This window comes from Mustela nigripes, chromosome 9, assembly GCF_022355385.1.
Source record: "Mustela nigripes isolate SB6536 chromosome 9, MUSNIG.SB6536, whole genome shotgun sequence".
In the NCBI taxonomy this organism is placed as follows: Eukaryota; Metazoa; Chordata; class Mammalia; order Carnivora; family Mustelidae; genus Mustela; species Mustela nigripes.
The window spans coordinates 3398712-3413771 of NC_081565.1; the positions used below are offsets into that span (position 1 = coordinate 3398712).

The 15060-nt window shown below is 63.0% G+C and overlaps 2 protein-coding genes across 2 annotated transcripts in view; both read right to left on the reverse strand.

The window, feature by feature from the left end:
* Nucleotides 1-891: 891 nt before the first annotated feature.
* CEL (carboxyl ester lipase) lies at nt 892-10271 on the reverse strand. Its single transcript, XM_059410432.1, has 11 exons — nt 8375-10271; nt 6365-6515; nt 6151-6273; nt 5793-5990; nt 5048-5178; nt 4777-4884; nt 4542-4659; nt 3220-3406; nt 2855-3058; nt 1744-1941; nt 892-1396 (listed from the first exon to the last, which is right to left on the reverse strand). Exons 1-11 carry the CDS (start codon nt 8438-8440, stop codon nt 982-984), a joined length of 1899 nt encoding a protein of 632 aa, XP_059266415.1. The 5' UTR covers nt 8441-10271; the 3' UTR covers nt 892-981.
* Nucleotides 10272-10409: 138 nt separating this feature from the next.
* The window catches only part of GTF3C5 (general transcription factor IIIC subunit 5), a 14776-nt gene continuing 10125 nt past the window's right edge, over nt 10410-15060 (reverse strand). Inside the window, exons 6-11 of the mRNA XM_059410433.1 lie at nt 14733-14847; nt 14169-14249; nt 13879-13976; nt 12801-12883; nt 12062-12204; nt 10410-11183 (exon numbers count right to left, since the gene is read on the reverse strand). Of these exons, the coding sequence (XP_059266416.1) occupies nt 11026-11183; nt 12062-12204; nt 12801-12883; nt 13879-13976; nt 14169-14249; nt 14733-14847 (678 nt within the window). The 3' untranslated portion in view covers nt 10410-11025. The remainder of the gene's footprint in view (nt 11184-12061; nt 12205-12800; nt 12884-13878; nt 13977-14168; nt 14250-14732; nt 14848-15060) is intronic.

Below are 15060 nucleotides of genomic sequence, written 5' to 3' on the forward strand. Positions count from 1 at the left end.
GCTCAGTTCCCCAGACCTCAGTCTTCCATCTGTGGCTAGAGAGGAAAAGTGTGCTGGCTGCCTCGAGGGGGCTGCTGTCTCCAGCCCCACCCCCCACCGCCAGGCAGAGCCGCTCGGGACTCCAGAATCTTCTCTCCTTTGAGCCCTCAGCACAGCCTCACAGAGTCGAAAGAATGGGTGAGGGGTGGGAAAGACACCCCCCAACATCGTTTCGAGCACTAACTTTGGAGTTTCATGATCCGAGGTGTATGACCCCCTCTTGGTGTCCCCGACCCCTCACCGTGGCCATGGTGACCTCAGGCTGCTTAAGTTCGCCACCCAGTGAAGGATGCCCAGACTCCCAGATGTGGGAATGACCCTGACCCTGACCTCCGCCTCCCGCCCCCAACTCTGCCAGAGCCACCCAATGGCCAATCCTCTTGCAACTTTTGCTTCTGACCTTCCAGTAGGAAGCTCTGTTCTCTCTTCAACTTGCATCCAGCTAGAAGCAGAGTCCATTCTTCCTCCCAGGCCAGGGGCCCAGACCCCAGTTAGAACAGGGAGGTCCCTGCCGAGCCCCAGAGGAGCTGGTGCTGCCGGACCTCACCAGTCCAGGGGAGGCAACAGCCCCCAGAGCCCAGGTCCTCTCACCTGTGGCCACTGCGCACCGTGACCCCCGGGGAAGCAGCAGCCCAGGGTGGGGGACCCACACCTGCAGCCCGGTCCTGCTCGGACACTTCACGTCTTCAAACCTGTCTCCTCCCCTCTAGAGGGAGGGTCGTTCTCCAGATTTCCTGGAGCTTGAAGACTGATGGACCCCAGGGTAAGGCCACCGGCCCAGCGTCTGGGCCTGAGCCTGAGAGCCCCGCTTCCTCCAGCTGGGGCCTTGGGAGCAAAGGAAGATGCCAGACAGACAGACAGATGAAGCTTTATTCGGGAGGAGCTCTGGAGGGGAGGTGGGCCCCCGGGGTCTCACCCTATGGCTTCTTAGGGCTGAGGACATTAGAAGCCGATGACTACAGGCATCTGAGCTCCCTCAGAGTCCCCAGAGGGGGGTGCCGGGGCAGCCTCCGAATCCCCAGAGGGGGGAGCAGGGGCGGCCTCAGAGTCCCCGTTGTGGGGAGCGGGGGCGGCCTCAGAGTCCCCGTTGGGGGGAGCAGGGACGGCCTCAGAGTCCCCAGAGGGGGGAGCAGGGGCGGCCTCAGAGTCCCCCGAGGGGGGTGCGGGGACGGCCCCGTTTCCGCTCACTGTGGGCAGGGCCTCGTAGGTCAAGGTCCAGTAGCGCAGGTAGCTGGCCCTCAGGTGCTGCTTCATGGAGTGGCCGTCCATCTTCTTGGTGATCTCCAGGTAGTTGCCACTTTCTATGCTGTAGGGATCCCAGTGCGTGGGCACAGCCGAGTGTCCTATGTTGGGGTCCCTGTAGGCAGGAAAAAGGCTGGGTGGGGGTGGGGACTTACAGGAGGCTGGAGACCTGTGTTCCTAGCCCACCTGGGCCCTGGCTTGCCTGGACAGCACCCCCCCGCCCCCGCTCTACACCGCCCTTACCTTCGGGGCCCCTCGCAGTCTGGCGCCTTGGCACTGGCTGGGGACGTGGAGCCCCAGGCTGTACTGATCCCAGGGCCCCGGGCAGTACCCCGGCTTCACAGACAGACAGAGGTACCGAGGTTGGAGGAGCTTATGTGGAAGTGAGGGAACAGAGACTAGAACCCAGGCCCTCAGGGCCAGGTGGCAGGGGCTCTGGGCTCAGCCTCACTGCTGCCTTACCCAGTTCTGGCAAAGTTGGTCCAGTAGGCAATCATGGTCTTGGAGACCGTCCTGTCTTGGGTCCGGTAGCCTAGGGGGGTGGCGAAGGGCTTCCCAAAGACATACTGGAGGTCATCTGCGTGGTCAGCCCCCACCCATTTGGGGTAGGTGGGCATCCGAGAGGGGTGGGAGAACATGTAGGTGTAGGTTTTGGCGCTCCTGAGGAGGGAAGGGAGAGCACCCCCGTTGGCAAGGTGCTCACCTGGGGCCACCCAGCGCAGGGGTGGGCTCCGGAGGGAGCATGGGGGGAGCAGGGAAGGGTCTGGGGAATTCCCACAAGCCTCATGAAGAAGCTGGGATGCTGACACTTGGGAAAGGGAAAGCCGTGGGCCAAAGCCACAGATTCGGGGCATCTACGATTTCAGTTGTGTTGATAATTCACCTCCACAAAACCCACTAAGGCAGCTTTCTCCTGTAATTCAGTATCAAGAAAGATCTTTTTTGCCCTGCAAGTGAATTTGTATCTTAATTTAATTGAACAAGCTATATACCCTCAGATGTTTCCCTTTTTGACTTGACTGACAGGAAGCTCAGAGCTACATTTACTGCTTAGCTGCTGCGAAACTTTCTCTAGATGCCGGGTATATTGTCTTCTTACTTTTTAAACATTCTTAACTTTTGTTTAATTTCATTGGCTATTATCATATAGAGATTTTTAATGTGGTCCCAGGCCAAAGTTATTTTGAAAGTAGGTCAAGTTGAAACCCACAACAGAGACCATCATCATCCTGGGTTCTTTCCTTCCATGCAGCACGAGGGGAAGGTCGACCAGCTCAAGAACTTTTCAGTGGGAGGGACTGTGGAGTGAGAGAGGGCACTGGGTGCCGGGCTGGCCAGAGGATCGCAGGGGGGTGTTGCAAAGCCCCCTGAGGCTGGGAGGTAGGGAGGGGCCCTCTCAGGTCTCGTCAGGCCTGGACAAAGCAGGTGGCACAGGCCCAGGTGGGGACCCAAGCCCGGCTTTCCCAGGCCTCGAAGACACCCATGAGCCACCCTCCCAAGAGGCCTGAGGGCTCCGGTGCTCCATCCCAGGTGGGTGGGCCTCCCCAGGGGGCCTCCCCGCCCAGGTCCTCACTTGGCATTGGCTCTGTGCTGGGCCACAGCAATCTCGGTGGGCACCAGGAAGAGGATGTCAGTCTCCAAGTCCACCACGGTCTTCTTCTTGGTCTCTTGGGATGCGTCGAGGGCCCAGGACTCAGTGTAGATGTCAAAGGTGGTGTTGGCACCCCTAAGCCCCTTGGTGATGGTGAGCCCGCTGACCAGCTTGTAGAAGTCCTCTCTGCAGGGACCATGCCAGCATTGGCCCCTCTACCCAGTGCCAGTGGGAGGGTATCTGCACCCCCACCCAGCAGAGGGCCACAGGCAGCCCCCCCAACCCGGGTCTGACCTTTGTCAGCCACCCCTGGGCACTGCCCCCCAGGCCCCGCACCCACTGCTTACTCCGTGACCTCCTGGTTGTTCTTGTCGATGGCGGGCACGTCGATGCTGGCAAAGATGTGGCCGTCCATGTTGTTGGTGCCCGCTATGTAGTCAACGTCGGCCGTGTTGGCGTACAGGGTGACGGGGTCATCGGGGATGAAGTCTCCGTCGATGACAGGGAGGAAGCCCAGGTAGTGCAGCATGGGATCTGCGTGGGAGAGAGGCGGGCTCTGACACGTCCTGTACCCAGACTTGACCCCAGCCCGACCTCCTGCCTCCTCTGATCCAGACCCGGCTTCTCCAGCCTCAGCACCGCCGACATTAAGGGCGGGATAATCCGAGGTCCAGCGCCTTGCAGGATGTCCAGCCGCATCCCTCAACCCGTGGGATGCCTGTGGCACCCCTTCTGCAGTCGTGACAACCAAAACTGTCTCCCAACACGGTCATGCGTGCCCTGGAGCAGAACTGCCCGCCCGGGCAGAACACCACCGGTCTAGAGCCCAAGGCTGTCCTCCCTCAGCCTCTGGGAGGAAGATGGGGAAGGAATTGAGACGACTGATGATGAAAGAGGCTCACCCCCTCTCGGGGCTGGGTTCCAGCATGTGCGCCAGAAACTGCGAGGTCCTCATTGTCCTGCAGACCCCCTGAGCTGGCCCCAAAAGGACTGCAGAGCTGGCTCAGGGCACGTGGAGGCAGCGGCCTTCAGGAGGCCCAGGCCGGCTGCTTTTCCTCCCAGTGCACACCAGAGGGAACGACTGGTTGGCAGGTGGGGCCACGTGTTTGCTTTGCGTCCGCTTTGCTCAGAACACTGTTGGTTAATTGGCATCAGGTCAAGACGCAAATGATGGGGTCTCTTAGCACGGGAAGGGTGAGCAAGGGCTAATCCCAGCCCACTGGGCTGTTGGGGTCCCCGGCGTTCGGGCCCAGAGGAGCAGAGCTGGGAGGACCAGAGGCTCCTGTGGGTGCTTGGTGGGTGTGTGCAGACGGCACGAGTGGCAGGGAGAACAAATGACCGTCTAGGACAAAGCCTCTTGGTTTTGGGTCCATGAGTCTCCCTAAAATTGTCTCCAAATGACTGCGGATGTGTGCCTCGTCGGGGGGCGGAGCCCATGCGATCATCTGCTTCTCAAAGGGTCATGACCCACTGGGGTACAGAGGAAGAATGTCTCCGCTCCTTACAGCCGGCCGACTGAGCCTGCGAGGGTGCTGGGGCAGCACGCTGCCGCGGGAGGCCAGCCGTCGCGGCCAGGCCAGCCTCACAGCCGGCGGCCCCTCTCTCCTCCAGGAGCATGGCCGTCGCCGACCCCGAGCCCCCCGGGCCCCGCCCAGCAGCCTCCACTCACACTCCATGCCGGCCAGGGGCATCTTGTAGGCCAGCGTCAGGGCGCGGGGGTCGGTAACCTTCAGACACTTGGCCATCCTGGCGGTATCGTCCAAGGGGCAGCCCACCTTCTCAGCGATCTGGAGTCGGGGGTAGGCAGGGGGGTGAGGCCAGTGCCCTGGGCAGAGGGTGCTGCAGTCCAGGACAGAGTGGAGAGGAGGGAGGCCCCTCCCCTGCCCACCGCAGCTCCGTCTTACCCTTTTGGCCCAGAAGAGGGGGTTCTTCTGGATGGCCCACGGGCACAGGGCCACGCCACTCTGGCTGATGGCTCGGCGGATGAGGCCCTTGTTGTAGGGAGAGAGGGTCTGCAGCACACACAGGTCCCGTCACCAAGGCCTCACGCCACCTGCCCACCCCAGGCTCAGCCAAGGACACCCCACGCATCAGTTCCAGGCCCTCTCCTCCCTGCCCCCAGTGGCTCCCTCCCACACCCTCCGGGGCAGGTCCCACCTCCGGGGGCCCCCAGACCTGTAGAGAAACGCTGGCGCCTCCAGCTGACTCCCCAAAGATAGTGATGTTGTCGGGGTCCCCCCCGAAGGCTGCGATGTTCCTCTTCACCCAAGCGATGGCCATGTGCTGATCCCGAAGGCCAAAGTTACCTGGGGGCAGCGTGGGAGAGGGGCCTCCGTCAGGGACCCGTGGCTGGGTCTGGGGGTGCCAGGGCCTGGCCCACACAGGGTGCACAGTGCGTGTGTGCAGGCTGAGAATGTCCTCGACTGCACACACACCCTGGCTGAGCCCCTAGACGTTGAGTGGTGGGTCTCCTGGAGGCTGGCCGGTGGGCTGCTGGGGCAGGGGTGGGGCTCAGGCTGGGGACGGGGCGGGGGGAGCCAGAGGAGCGGTCGGCTCTTCTCTCTCCCTCCCTCCCTCCCACAGCCGCCCTTGTCTGTCTGGCTGTCCTGCAGCTCCTGGGTTGCCCCGGCAGAGTCTCTCTCCCTGCGCTCCCTGCACCTGCTCCTCAGGCCTCTGCGTCCCTGTCTGTCTGTCTGTCCGTCTGTCTGGCAGCCTTTCGCTCCAGCAGCCAAGGGGCTCCTGCCTCTCACAGCACCTCTCCGACTCCCTGGCTCCGCACATGGGATTCTGAGCCTTTCTAGGCGGACGGGTGGCAGCTGCTGGAGCACGATGGGAGCTGAGGCGCACCCCCGCCGGGCTCAGAGTCACGGGGTGGGGCGCACTCGATCCCCCACCGCGGTGCCCAGGACAGCTGGCGGACCTGGCAGGTTGGCGTCCCCGGTGCTGAGGAAGCCCAGGGGCCCGACACGGTAGTTGAAGGTGACCACAATGACGTTGCCTCGCGTGGCGATCTCCTCCCCATCATACAGGTAGTTGCTGAGAAAGTTGGCCCCGTGGCCGGATCCCATGAGGAACGCGCCTCCGTAGATCCAGATCATGACGGGCAGGTTCCGGGAGACTAAGGCAGAGCAGGGCAGGCCGGGTCACCCCAGATGCCGGCCCCCTCCCCCGGCTCCCTCTGCACCATGTCGATTGCAGGGAAGTTCGGCTCCAGAGCCCCCCAGACACGAGGGCAGGGCTTGGGGGCCACCTGTGGGGTGCGGGGAGGGCGAACCCACCTTCCTTCTTGCCCTGGGGGACCCAGATGTTGAGGTAGAGGCAGTCCTCTGCCCCGTAGGTGTTGTCCTGGGTGATGGTGGCCTGCAGGCACCGCTTCTTGAAGTCCTTGGCCTTCAGGGTTCCTGCGGGCGGCCCGTGGGACAGGTGTGAGGATGGCAGCCGCCCCACGGCCCCCCCAGGCGCATGGCCTCACCAGCCCCTGCCCTCTCCCACCTTGCCAGCCGGGGTGCCGCTGGGGGTTCTCCAGGGCCTTTGGGGGTGCAGCAAAGGGGATGCCCTTGAAGATGTCCACATAGTCGCCAAAGAGGCCAAGCTTCTTGTTGACACCTTCCACGAAACCTCCTTCCGTGTACACTGCGCCCAGCTGGGGGTAGAGGCCGAGGCTCAGACAGGCCCCAGGGGGTGTCCTGAATGGGGGTGGGCGGCGACCTGAACAGGCCCCAGGGCGCCCAGATGCTCCCCAGAGACCGCTTCCAGCCACTTGCCTCATTGCTAGAGGCACAGCTTTCTGCATTGGTCCTGGACCCTGAGGGTGTCCCGCTCCCTGAATCTTGGGGGAAGTTGGGTCAACCAGTGTGTTCCCACTCCAGGGAGCCTTCTGGGTAGGCCAGGGGAGGTGGGGTAGAGGTCTGGATCTCGGAGAAGGCCATCTAGCTGTGACCATGAGGCTGTTACCCCAACTATAAGATAGGCGGCAGCAATGTCTCCCTCACGGCCCATGTGCTTCCCTTGTGTCCTCTGCCCCTCACCGTGTCCAGCTGGTCTCTAGTCAGTGGCCTGGTGCCAACTCCTCACAGCCCCTGTGCTCAGTGCTGAGAAAGCCCTCACCTCCCCCGAGGCCATCAGAATCCCTGCTGTGCAGCCAGTCCTGGCTCCGAGCTGGCCCCACGTGGCCAATGCCGCCCATCTTCAGGAGGGTTCTGGGGGCTGGTGCGCATCTACCCTTTGTCACGGAAGGGAACGGAGGCCTGCCTGCTTGAAGTCACCCTGTGGGAGAGCCAGGCTCTCATCCCCTGCTAGAGCTGCCTCCCCATCTGTCTGGTCCCGTGGCGGGGATCTGCTTCCTGGCTCTCACCTGTGCTAGGTTCAAGAGGGCCAAGGGCAGGGAAGCCCCCGACCCCTCGGCCCTGCTGGGGTCTCAGCACCCTGTAAGGTGGGGGCTAGCAGGGGAGGGGGTTGGCTGGAATTGGAGAGGAGGCCGGAGCAACCCTCGCCACGTGCCTCAAGGGGGCAAGGCACAGGTGTGCTCCCCCAGCCCCACCCCATCTCTCCCCGCGGGGGAGGAGCAGCCTGGTTTCAGGCCTCCAGGCATCTTTTCTGACAGGCTTCCCGGCTGCTGGGATGGGGCAGCAGGCCAGGTCACTGCCTGGGGACTGGGAAGTCATGTCTCAGAACGGAGACTGGCCTGAGGGCCCCGGATGGGGGCAAGGAGGGGACGGGGACACTGGCTGCTGGAACAGCGGGAAGCAATCCTGGCCCTTTCTGCCCTCAGAGAAGCCCCCCCGCCGAAGACAGTGACCTTCTTGGGGCCAGCACCTAAACCTCCGGGGCCAAGGGGCAGGCCCCAGGGCAGCTGGAGGAGAGTGGACACCACCCGGCCACGTGTCTGTGGGGTTTGGAGCCTGAAGCCCTCTCCCCGCCATTCCGCAGACTGCGGCCGATGGCGTACCCGCCCCGGGCGGCCTCCTGACTCTCCAGCGAGCAGCTGGGGACCACTCTCTTGGGACCTGGAGGTTAGGTTGGGAGCCACTCTGGGGTTCCAGGTTTCTGCTCAGCCACTGGTGGCTGTGTGAGCTTGGGGGACAGCTCGTCTTCTCTGGCCCCTTCTATGAAGAGGGACATCAACCTCTCTGGAAAGAGCCGGGGGGGGGGTTGGGTCCCCAGACTCAGCAAATAAAGACTGAGGACTCCCAGTTGCCTTTGAATGTCAGGTAAATTGACATTTTGTTTTTAGTGTGAGTATACCCCAATACTGCATAGAACATACCCACACCAAAACCTTCGTGGTTTGTATGAAATCCAGATTTAATTTGGCATGCTGTACCCAGTAATGGGAACACACACAGAACATGTAGTGCCCAGGAAATGCCATTTTGACCATTGGGTTCCGTTTTCGGGTTGGCTCTTCCCGCCCATGACGCTGCCCGTCCCCCCTCCGCGGTGCCGCCCCACTCCCAGGTCTCAGTGAGAGGCCAGTGGCCCCTCTGCCGGGCCCTCGCTTACCTTGGCCGCGCTCACGGTTGCCCAGCAGCAGGTGAGGCCCAAGACAACCAGCCCCAGGTGACCCATGGTGTGTGCCAGCCCGTGTGCAGCCCTCCCTCCGGCCCACGGGTATTTATGGGGTTGGAGCCGGCCAGGACTCTTGAGTTGGCAGCTGCCCGCAGAGGGCCCCTTTTTCCTCCTCCTACTCAGCCCCTTCCTCCAGCCTGGCCACACTCCAGGCCATGCACCTGGGGCCAGATAGTAGCCAGTTTCCAGCTACCTCGGGCTGGGCCAAGGTCACGCAGCAGGCCATGCCCGTGCGCACACACACATGCGCAAACACAGTGTTGGAACAGGCGATCTTTCCCAGGGCTGGCTGCCCCCGTGGCCCTGGTGCCACAATGCACCTGTGTGGCTTACTGCCCACCTGGGAGCCGAGGCAGATGGCACAGGGCACAAGGTCGCCAGGCTGTTGGCTGCCTGGGTGAACAGCGTCGTGATCCGGCTCACTGATCCACAGGCACTTGGTTCCGCCCTCAGAGAAAGGGGCATGTTTGGTCTCCGTGGCCTGCCTGCCACCCATCCCCAGCTCAACAGCGGGAGCTTGGAGGGAACTGGGCATGGGACTTCTAGGACACAGATGGCTGGGTGCCACTCGTCAACCAGTGTGGTTGCCCCTCGTTATCAAGGGCCTGCTGGGTGTGCAGTCTGGGCCAGGGGTGGGGACCCCCAGCAGCACAGGGGATCGGAGTGCTAGGATGGAAGAGAGGCTCAGGCGGAAAAGGCAAATGCGGAAGTGGGGCTCCAGCCCAACCCTGAGGGCTTCCTTAAAGAAAAGGAAAAACCAGGCTTTTTGGCCACAAAAATGGGCCACAGCACGACCCTGGGCAAAGCCAAGCAGAGACAGAGACCGACCAACAGAGAGAAGGGACAGAGATGGGGGTGGGGGAGAGAGAGAGAGAGACAACTGAGCACAGAAGTAGGGGCGACAGCAAAAGCGGCCAGTTCCCTGTGGCTGTGCAGAACTCTGGTCACCAGGGACTACTTATGAGAAAAGGCCGGCCACCAAGGACAAGACCTGTGATGGGGCCTTGGAGTTCGGCTGCCCCCGGGGTCACAGCTCACCGAGGATGCCCAGGCCCTACTGCACGACCCACCTCCAGGGAGGCGGGTGCATTCACGAGCCAGGGGACAGAGGAGCCCCATCAGGCCGATAGCCCTGCTGCTTGGGCCCGGGCAGGCCCTCTGCTGCCCGGAAGCCAGTGCCGTGGACAAGGCCATGGCCCCACGGCTATTGTGTCTGCTGCCACCAAGCCTGCCCTCCAGATCCCAACGGTTTGGGACAGAGTAGACGAGAGGCTTGAGAAAGGAGGGGAGGGCGGGGAGCGCTGGGCGACTGCGGGGGGAGGGGAGGGGGAAGGAGGCGTTAGTTAAGCTAGAAGGGGCCGTGCAGGCTGGGCTGGGGCTCGTGCGCTTATGGCTGCGTGGCGGGAGGACAAGCGGGGCGAGAACCTGAGGCCCCCGTCCCGCCCCAGGACGGGGATTTGTTAACTCACACCTTCTGTCCAGCTTTTCCAATTCTGAGAACCTGCTCTACAGGAAGTTATTCTGAATATGGGGGAGGGGACCCCTCCTGGTCCCCAGCAGCAGGGAGCGGGGCCACGGGGCGCTCTGCAAGGCAGGTGGCCAGGACCAGCCACTACAGGCCAACTGTGAGCCACGGGGGCTCCTGATTTGTCCTGAGGGCTCCCCTGGAGCCTGGGCAGCAGACGGGCTTGCCTGAGGCATTGGACTTTAGAATGTGACTTAGGGACCTGTCACAATAGGTAGAAGGGGGTGACTGGGCTCATCTCTGGCCCAGGCTGCTCTGCAGGACCGTGGCACAGCCGCCCCCTGGCGTGGGTGGGAGTGCTCCCCAGGGAGAGCCAGCTCCGTCCCCCAAGAACCCTCCACTACCTCTGGTTTCACACCAAGGAGCAGAGATGCAACACGGTCTGTGTCCCCAGGACTACTCAAGAACACGTCTGGAGCAGTAAGGGCTGAGCTCGCAGCTGCAGGACCATCTGGGGCCTGGAATCTGGGGTGCTCCCAGCTGCTCCCCGCCAACCTGCAAGAGGAAACTGTCCCGTGGCTCCGACCCCCACAGCGAGACACTGCTTTCTCCTTGGAACGTGTATTTTTAAGGACAACTCCAGCTGGGTCCCCGATGAATGGGATCCAAAACCAAGGACAGCCCTGGCCCATCTGTGACCACGGAGCAGCTTCCTTGCTGGTGACCAGCCATCAACCCCGAGGCAAGGCCGTCCCCCTCCCCTGGCCACATCACCCCCTCCAGCTTCTGCTGTTCTCGGCCAGAGAGAGGTGCCGGGCACTGGCTCAGCCTGTTGGATGCTGGGCTGGCTCCTGACTGCGTAAAGCCAGGTCACACCCTCTGGGGATGTCCCCAAGCACCTGGGGCCAGAGCGCAGCCCTGTGCAGCTGGTGTCACGGGCACACGGGCAGGACCAGGGTCAGTTGTACCCAGCCCGAGACCCCAGCTTTCCTCTGGCGGGGGGGCGGGCTCGCAGGGCCGCTCCGGTTACCGTGGGCAGCACTGGGGAGCCACGGCTTGTCCCGGCTCTGTCGCCAGTCTCGTGTGATCAGGGACACCCAGCCTTGGGAGCAGGGCTGTGTCACACGTAGTCCAGAATCTCTGTCTCCATCTCGTTGTCACTGCCATCGGACGGCTTGAAGTCCTCCTCCTCCTCCTCCTCGTCCTCCTCGTCATCCCCAGACTCGTACGTCAGGGGCTCTTTCCCCCTGTCGGCCTTGGCCGGGCTGGAGAAGAGAGCTGGGGCCGGAAGACAAGGCCGTGTGTGTCCCAGTACAGGCTTCCTGGGTGGCCCCCAGACCAGCTACTGCTGGCCTCAGCCCGAGAGAGGTGCCAGACAGCCGCACGTCCAGACCAGCCATCAGGCTGCTGGAGGCCTGTTTACAATGACGGCTGTCTGGGCTCAGGCCCTGGAGCAGCTGCCGGGGAAGTACAGAGGGCCAGGGGGCCTGGCACTCCACAGTGTAACAAGCACTTCAGGGGACCACGGAAGCCATCAGCTTAGAAAACCACGTCCCCAGAGGCTGGGTGGCTTCATGGGTCCAAGGGACCCCAAGAGTGTGCAGGAGTGCTGTGAGTTTTTTTCTGGGAAAGGGTCCAGAGCCTCAAGCAGAGATTCTCAGACAGGGCCGTGTCCCAAACAAGGCTGGGAGTCCCTATACCCGTCAGCGCCAGGGAGTCCGGCGGGGTCTGGAGTCTGGGGCTGCTCTCGCTCACACGCCCCCGCCTCATCAGACCCGCAGACCAGCAAGTGCTCCCTACTCCCCACATCCCAGCAGCAGCCAGGGTCGCTGGTCCCCCATGCCTGCCCCCCTGCTCTCCTGGTGCAAGGAGATAGGCAGGACGCACCCCCAATGGCTGGAAGAGGTGGAGGGGGGCGTCCGGGCACACAGCGGTGGTTTCAGCCCGGCTCTAGCCCTGCCCAGGCCCGTCTCCTGCCTTGAGCCCCCTGGGCTGAGCAGCCTGACTCCCTTCCAGGGAGAGACGGGCAGCCTGGCGGATGCAGCTTCCGGTGGGATGACCCCACTGGGGTGTAATCTACTGGGAAACGGGAAACGGGGCCCGTAGGGATCCTTGCCCTGTCCCAGCGCAGGGCTCCCTGCACCCCGAGCGCTCACCAGGCCTCTTGGAGCGGATGGTCTGCCGGATCATGAGGGACATCGTGTCCCTCAAGTCATCGCTGGTCTTGGGAAGGCACCAGCCATCGCGCTCCGTGCAGCAGGTCTCGGCCCCGTCGTTGCGGTGAATAATCCTCTGTAGCCTGGGGGTAGAGACTTGGTGTTTGGGGGAGCTCCGCCGACGGGGGCCCCAGGGTCCGGCAGAGGCGGGCCAGCGCTGGGAATGGCCGCACACAGACGGCCGTGCAGAGGGCTGAGCGTGGCGCTGAGAAGCACCCACGTGGGGAGCACCCACGGAAGCCGGCTGCTCCCAGCTGAGGTCCCGACCAATGTGGGCCTCGCCCCCAAGCTGCACACTTCGGAGGAACATGTGTACTTTCGTGCGGAACCCCAGGCTCTCAACGGAGTCTGCCGCGTCTAATGTGCCCCCCGCCCCCCCTTTTAAACATGACTGAGAACAGCTGGCTGGAGGTCGCAAGGGCTCTGGGGACGGCCCGGGGAGGGCACAGGAACAGTGTCCCGAGCCTTCACATGCGTGATGGAGGAGGGGTCCCCAGCTCTCTGCCCAGGGGTGCAGCCCAGGCGGATCCCAGAAACTGCTCCTTGGGCCACGAGGCTGACGGAGGCGGCCCAGCTCCTGCTGCCCCGGCAGGGCTTCCCACGGAGGCTGACGCCCAGCAGAAGAGGGGCAGGGAAGGCCTCGGTCCCGAGCACCACCGTCCCCACCCTCAGTACGTACTCGTCCACGTTCAAGTCACACAACTGGTAGAACATCTGTCGATAAGGCGGCAAGGCCCCCTCCCGGAAGATGTAGACCGAGTCCTGGGGAGAGGACAGGGGACGAGACGGGGCGTCAGAGCTCAGAGCTCTCCCTGGCCGGTCCGCGCCTGGCAGGCCTGACTCCCCCCTCCGCCAACACCCCGGATTCAGGCCTTGTGGACAGGCCGGGGACCAGGAGCCGGCATCCAGAGGCTCTGACGGGGCCATGAGCCATGTGTGTGGCCAGCCACGTGCTAGGGTGTAGACGGTCATGCCCGCTTCGCGAGCCTTCGACAGTCCGCCCTCATTCCTCACCACCTCCTACCAACTGGGCCCCACATGGTGCCCGCTGAGAAGCAGGGTTTACTGAGTGTCCATTTTCTAGAAACAGGGACGGTGGCCTGAACGACACAGCCTGAGGAGCAGGACAGCTATTGAGGCCAAGACACGGCAGCCAATGAGAAGAGGACGCGGTCGGCGCCTGTCTCCACGCTGCCCCTCCCGCGTCAGCTGCACGTGCCTCCCCGCAAACAACCCCCCAGCGGGAAGCCGGGTTAGGGACAGAGCCTAAGGGGGTGGAAGGCCCACAATAGACCCCCGCCGTCGAGTGTGCTGAGGAGCCCATGAGGCTGTGAGGGTCCCAGGCTCTTGGCTGCCGGTACCCCACTCCACCCACAGTGCGGGGCCAGGCGGTCTGCTATGGCTCTGCGCGCACGCACACACCCCACTCGGCCCATCCGGGCGGCGGCCACAGGCTCACAAAAGGCAGCCACGTGCAGTTGCTGGGGTCACCCATCCCTCTCTGCGACACACCCAGATGGTCCTGAGTGGCCACAGGGCTGGGTGGTTTGTACCAAGCCCTCAGCGCGCTTCCCAAGGCAGTCCTGGAAGGCACCAGTGGGCAGAGCTGCCTGTCCAACCCCTTCCTGGTGGCCCTTAGGGACTCTGGGAGCGGGAGTGCGCCCGGCCTGCACGAGGGAAGTGCCTCCTCCCCACGGTCCGCGGCGCCCTTAAGCAGGTGGGCTGCTGCTCCCCTCTGGGGCTCGGGGGGCACCCACCTTGAGCTTGTACTTGTTGGAGGTCGCTTTCCGTGTGCCGGGTGTCCCTGACGGACCCAGGCCCTGCTTCAGGTCATGCATGGTGACGAGCTGGCTGGCTGTGAGGGGACAGCAGTACTTGGGAATAAAGGGGATGTTTCTCCCCGCCCCTCCCTGGCGTGCTGATCAGCAGCACCCTGGGGCAGCCCCTTGGGACCCCCTCCCCCACGGGCCCAGAGGCCCATCTTCCTCAGTGTCTCTCAGCGTGAGGGCAAACCAGCCCAGGGCCACCGGCGAGCAGAGGCACTCACGCATCTTTTTGACGGTGATGGGAAGGCTGTAGTTGTAGGTGCTGCGCTTGGCCTTGACGGGCATGTCACTCGGGGCGTAACCTGCAGACCAGGAAAGGCGTGAGTGATGGGAGCAAGTGGGCACAGAGGCCCTTCGGGCAAACAGAACTGGCTTTGTGCCACTGGCGCACCAGGGGTTCACTAGGGCCGGCTTCTGAGAAAGGAACGCCAGGCACCCACGCACCAGGTACCAGCAGCCACTACTCCAGCGCCAGCCACATGGGACCGTGAGCAGCGGCTCACTGCAGGCCCGGGGGCTGGATGCTTACCAGGCGCCTGGCCCCCACCGCAGGAGCCAGCAGCGAGAATAACCAAGTGGATGAACAGCGGGTCAGTAGCTCGAGGGCCAGTGGTGGAGCCAGGACCCTCACTTCTACGCTATTCTACAAAGATTTCACCAAGAAGCAAAGGTTTTTTTTTTTTTTTATCTTCCCCATGTGGATCATCCCCACAAAAGAGAATGCTAGCGGAAAAAAGATAGTAAGAGAGAGAGAGACAGCAAGGCAAGGTTTTAGTTATTTTTACCGTATTTCATTCCACAACGGATTCGGAAATCAAGGACTTGATAAATCTTGGCATCTGGGTTTTTTCGGGGATCATACCCGTATCGAATCCAGAGGCTTCTCCAGGGGCCTGTTATCTGGAGACAGAAGGTGGAAGGGTGAAGTGAGGCGAGGCCCATCCCTGGCTGGCTCAGGGACGCAGGCCCGGGGTGGGGCAGCTGAACGCCCAAGAGCTGGGGACAGCTCTGGAGCCCCCAGCCAGCCTCTGCCGGGTGCGGCTCTGTCACTTTGGGCTGGTCACTTGGCCTTTCTGAGCCTTGGTCTTCCTATTGGAGGTGTCAGGAGCCCCT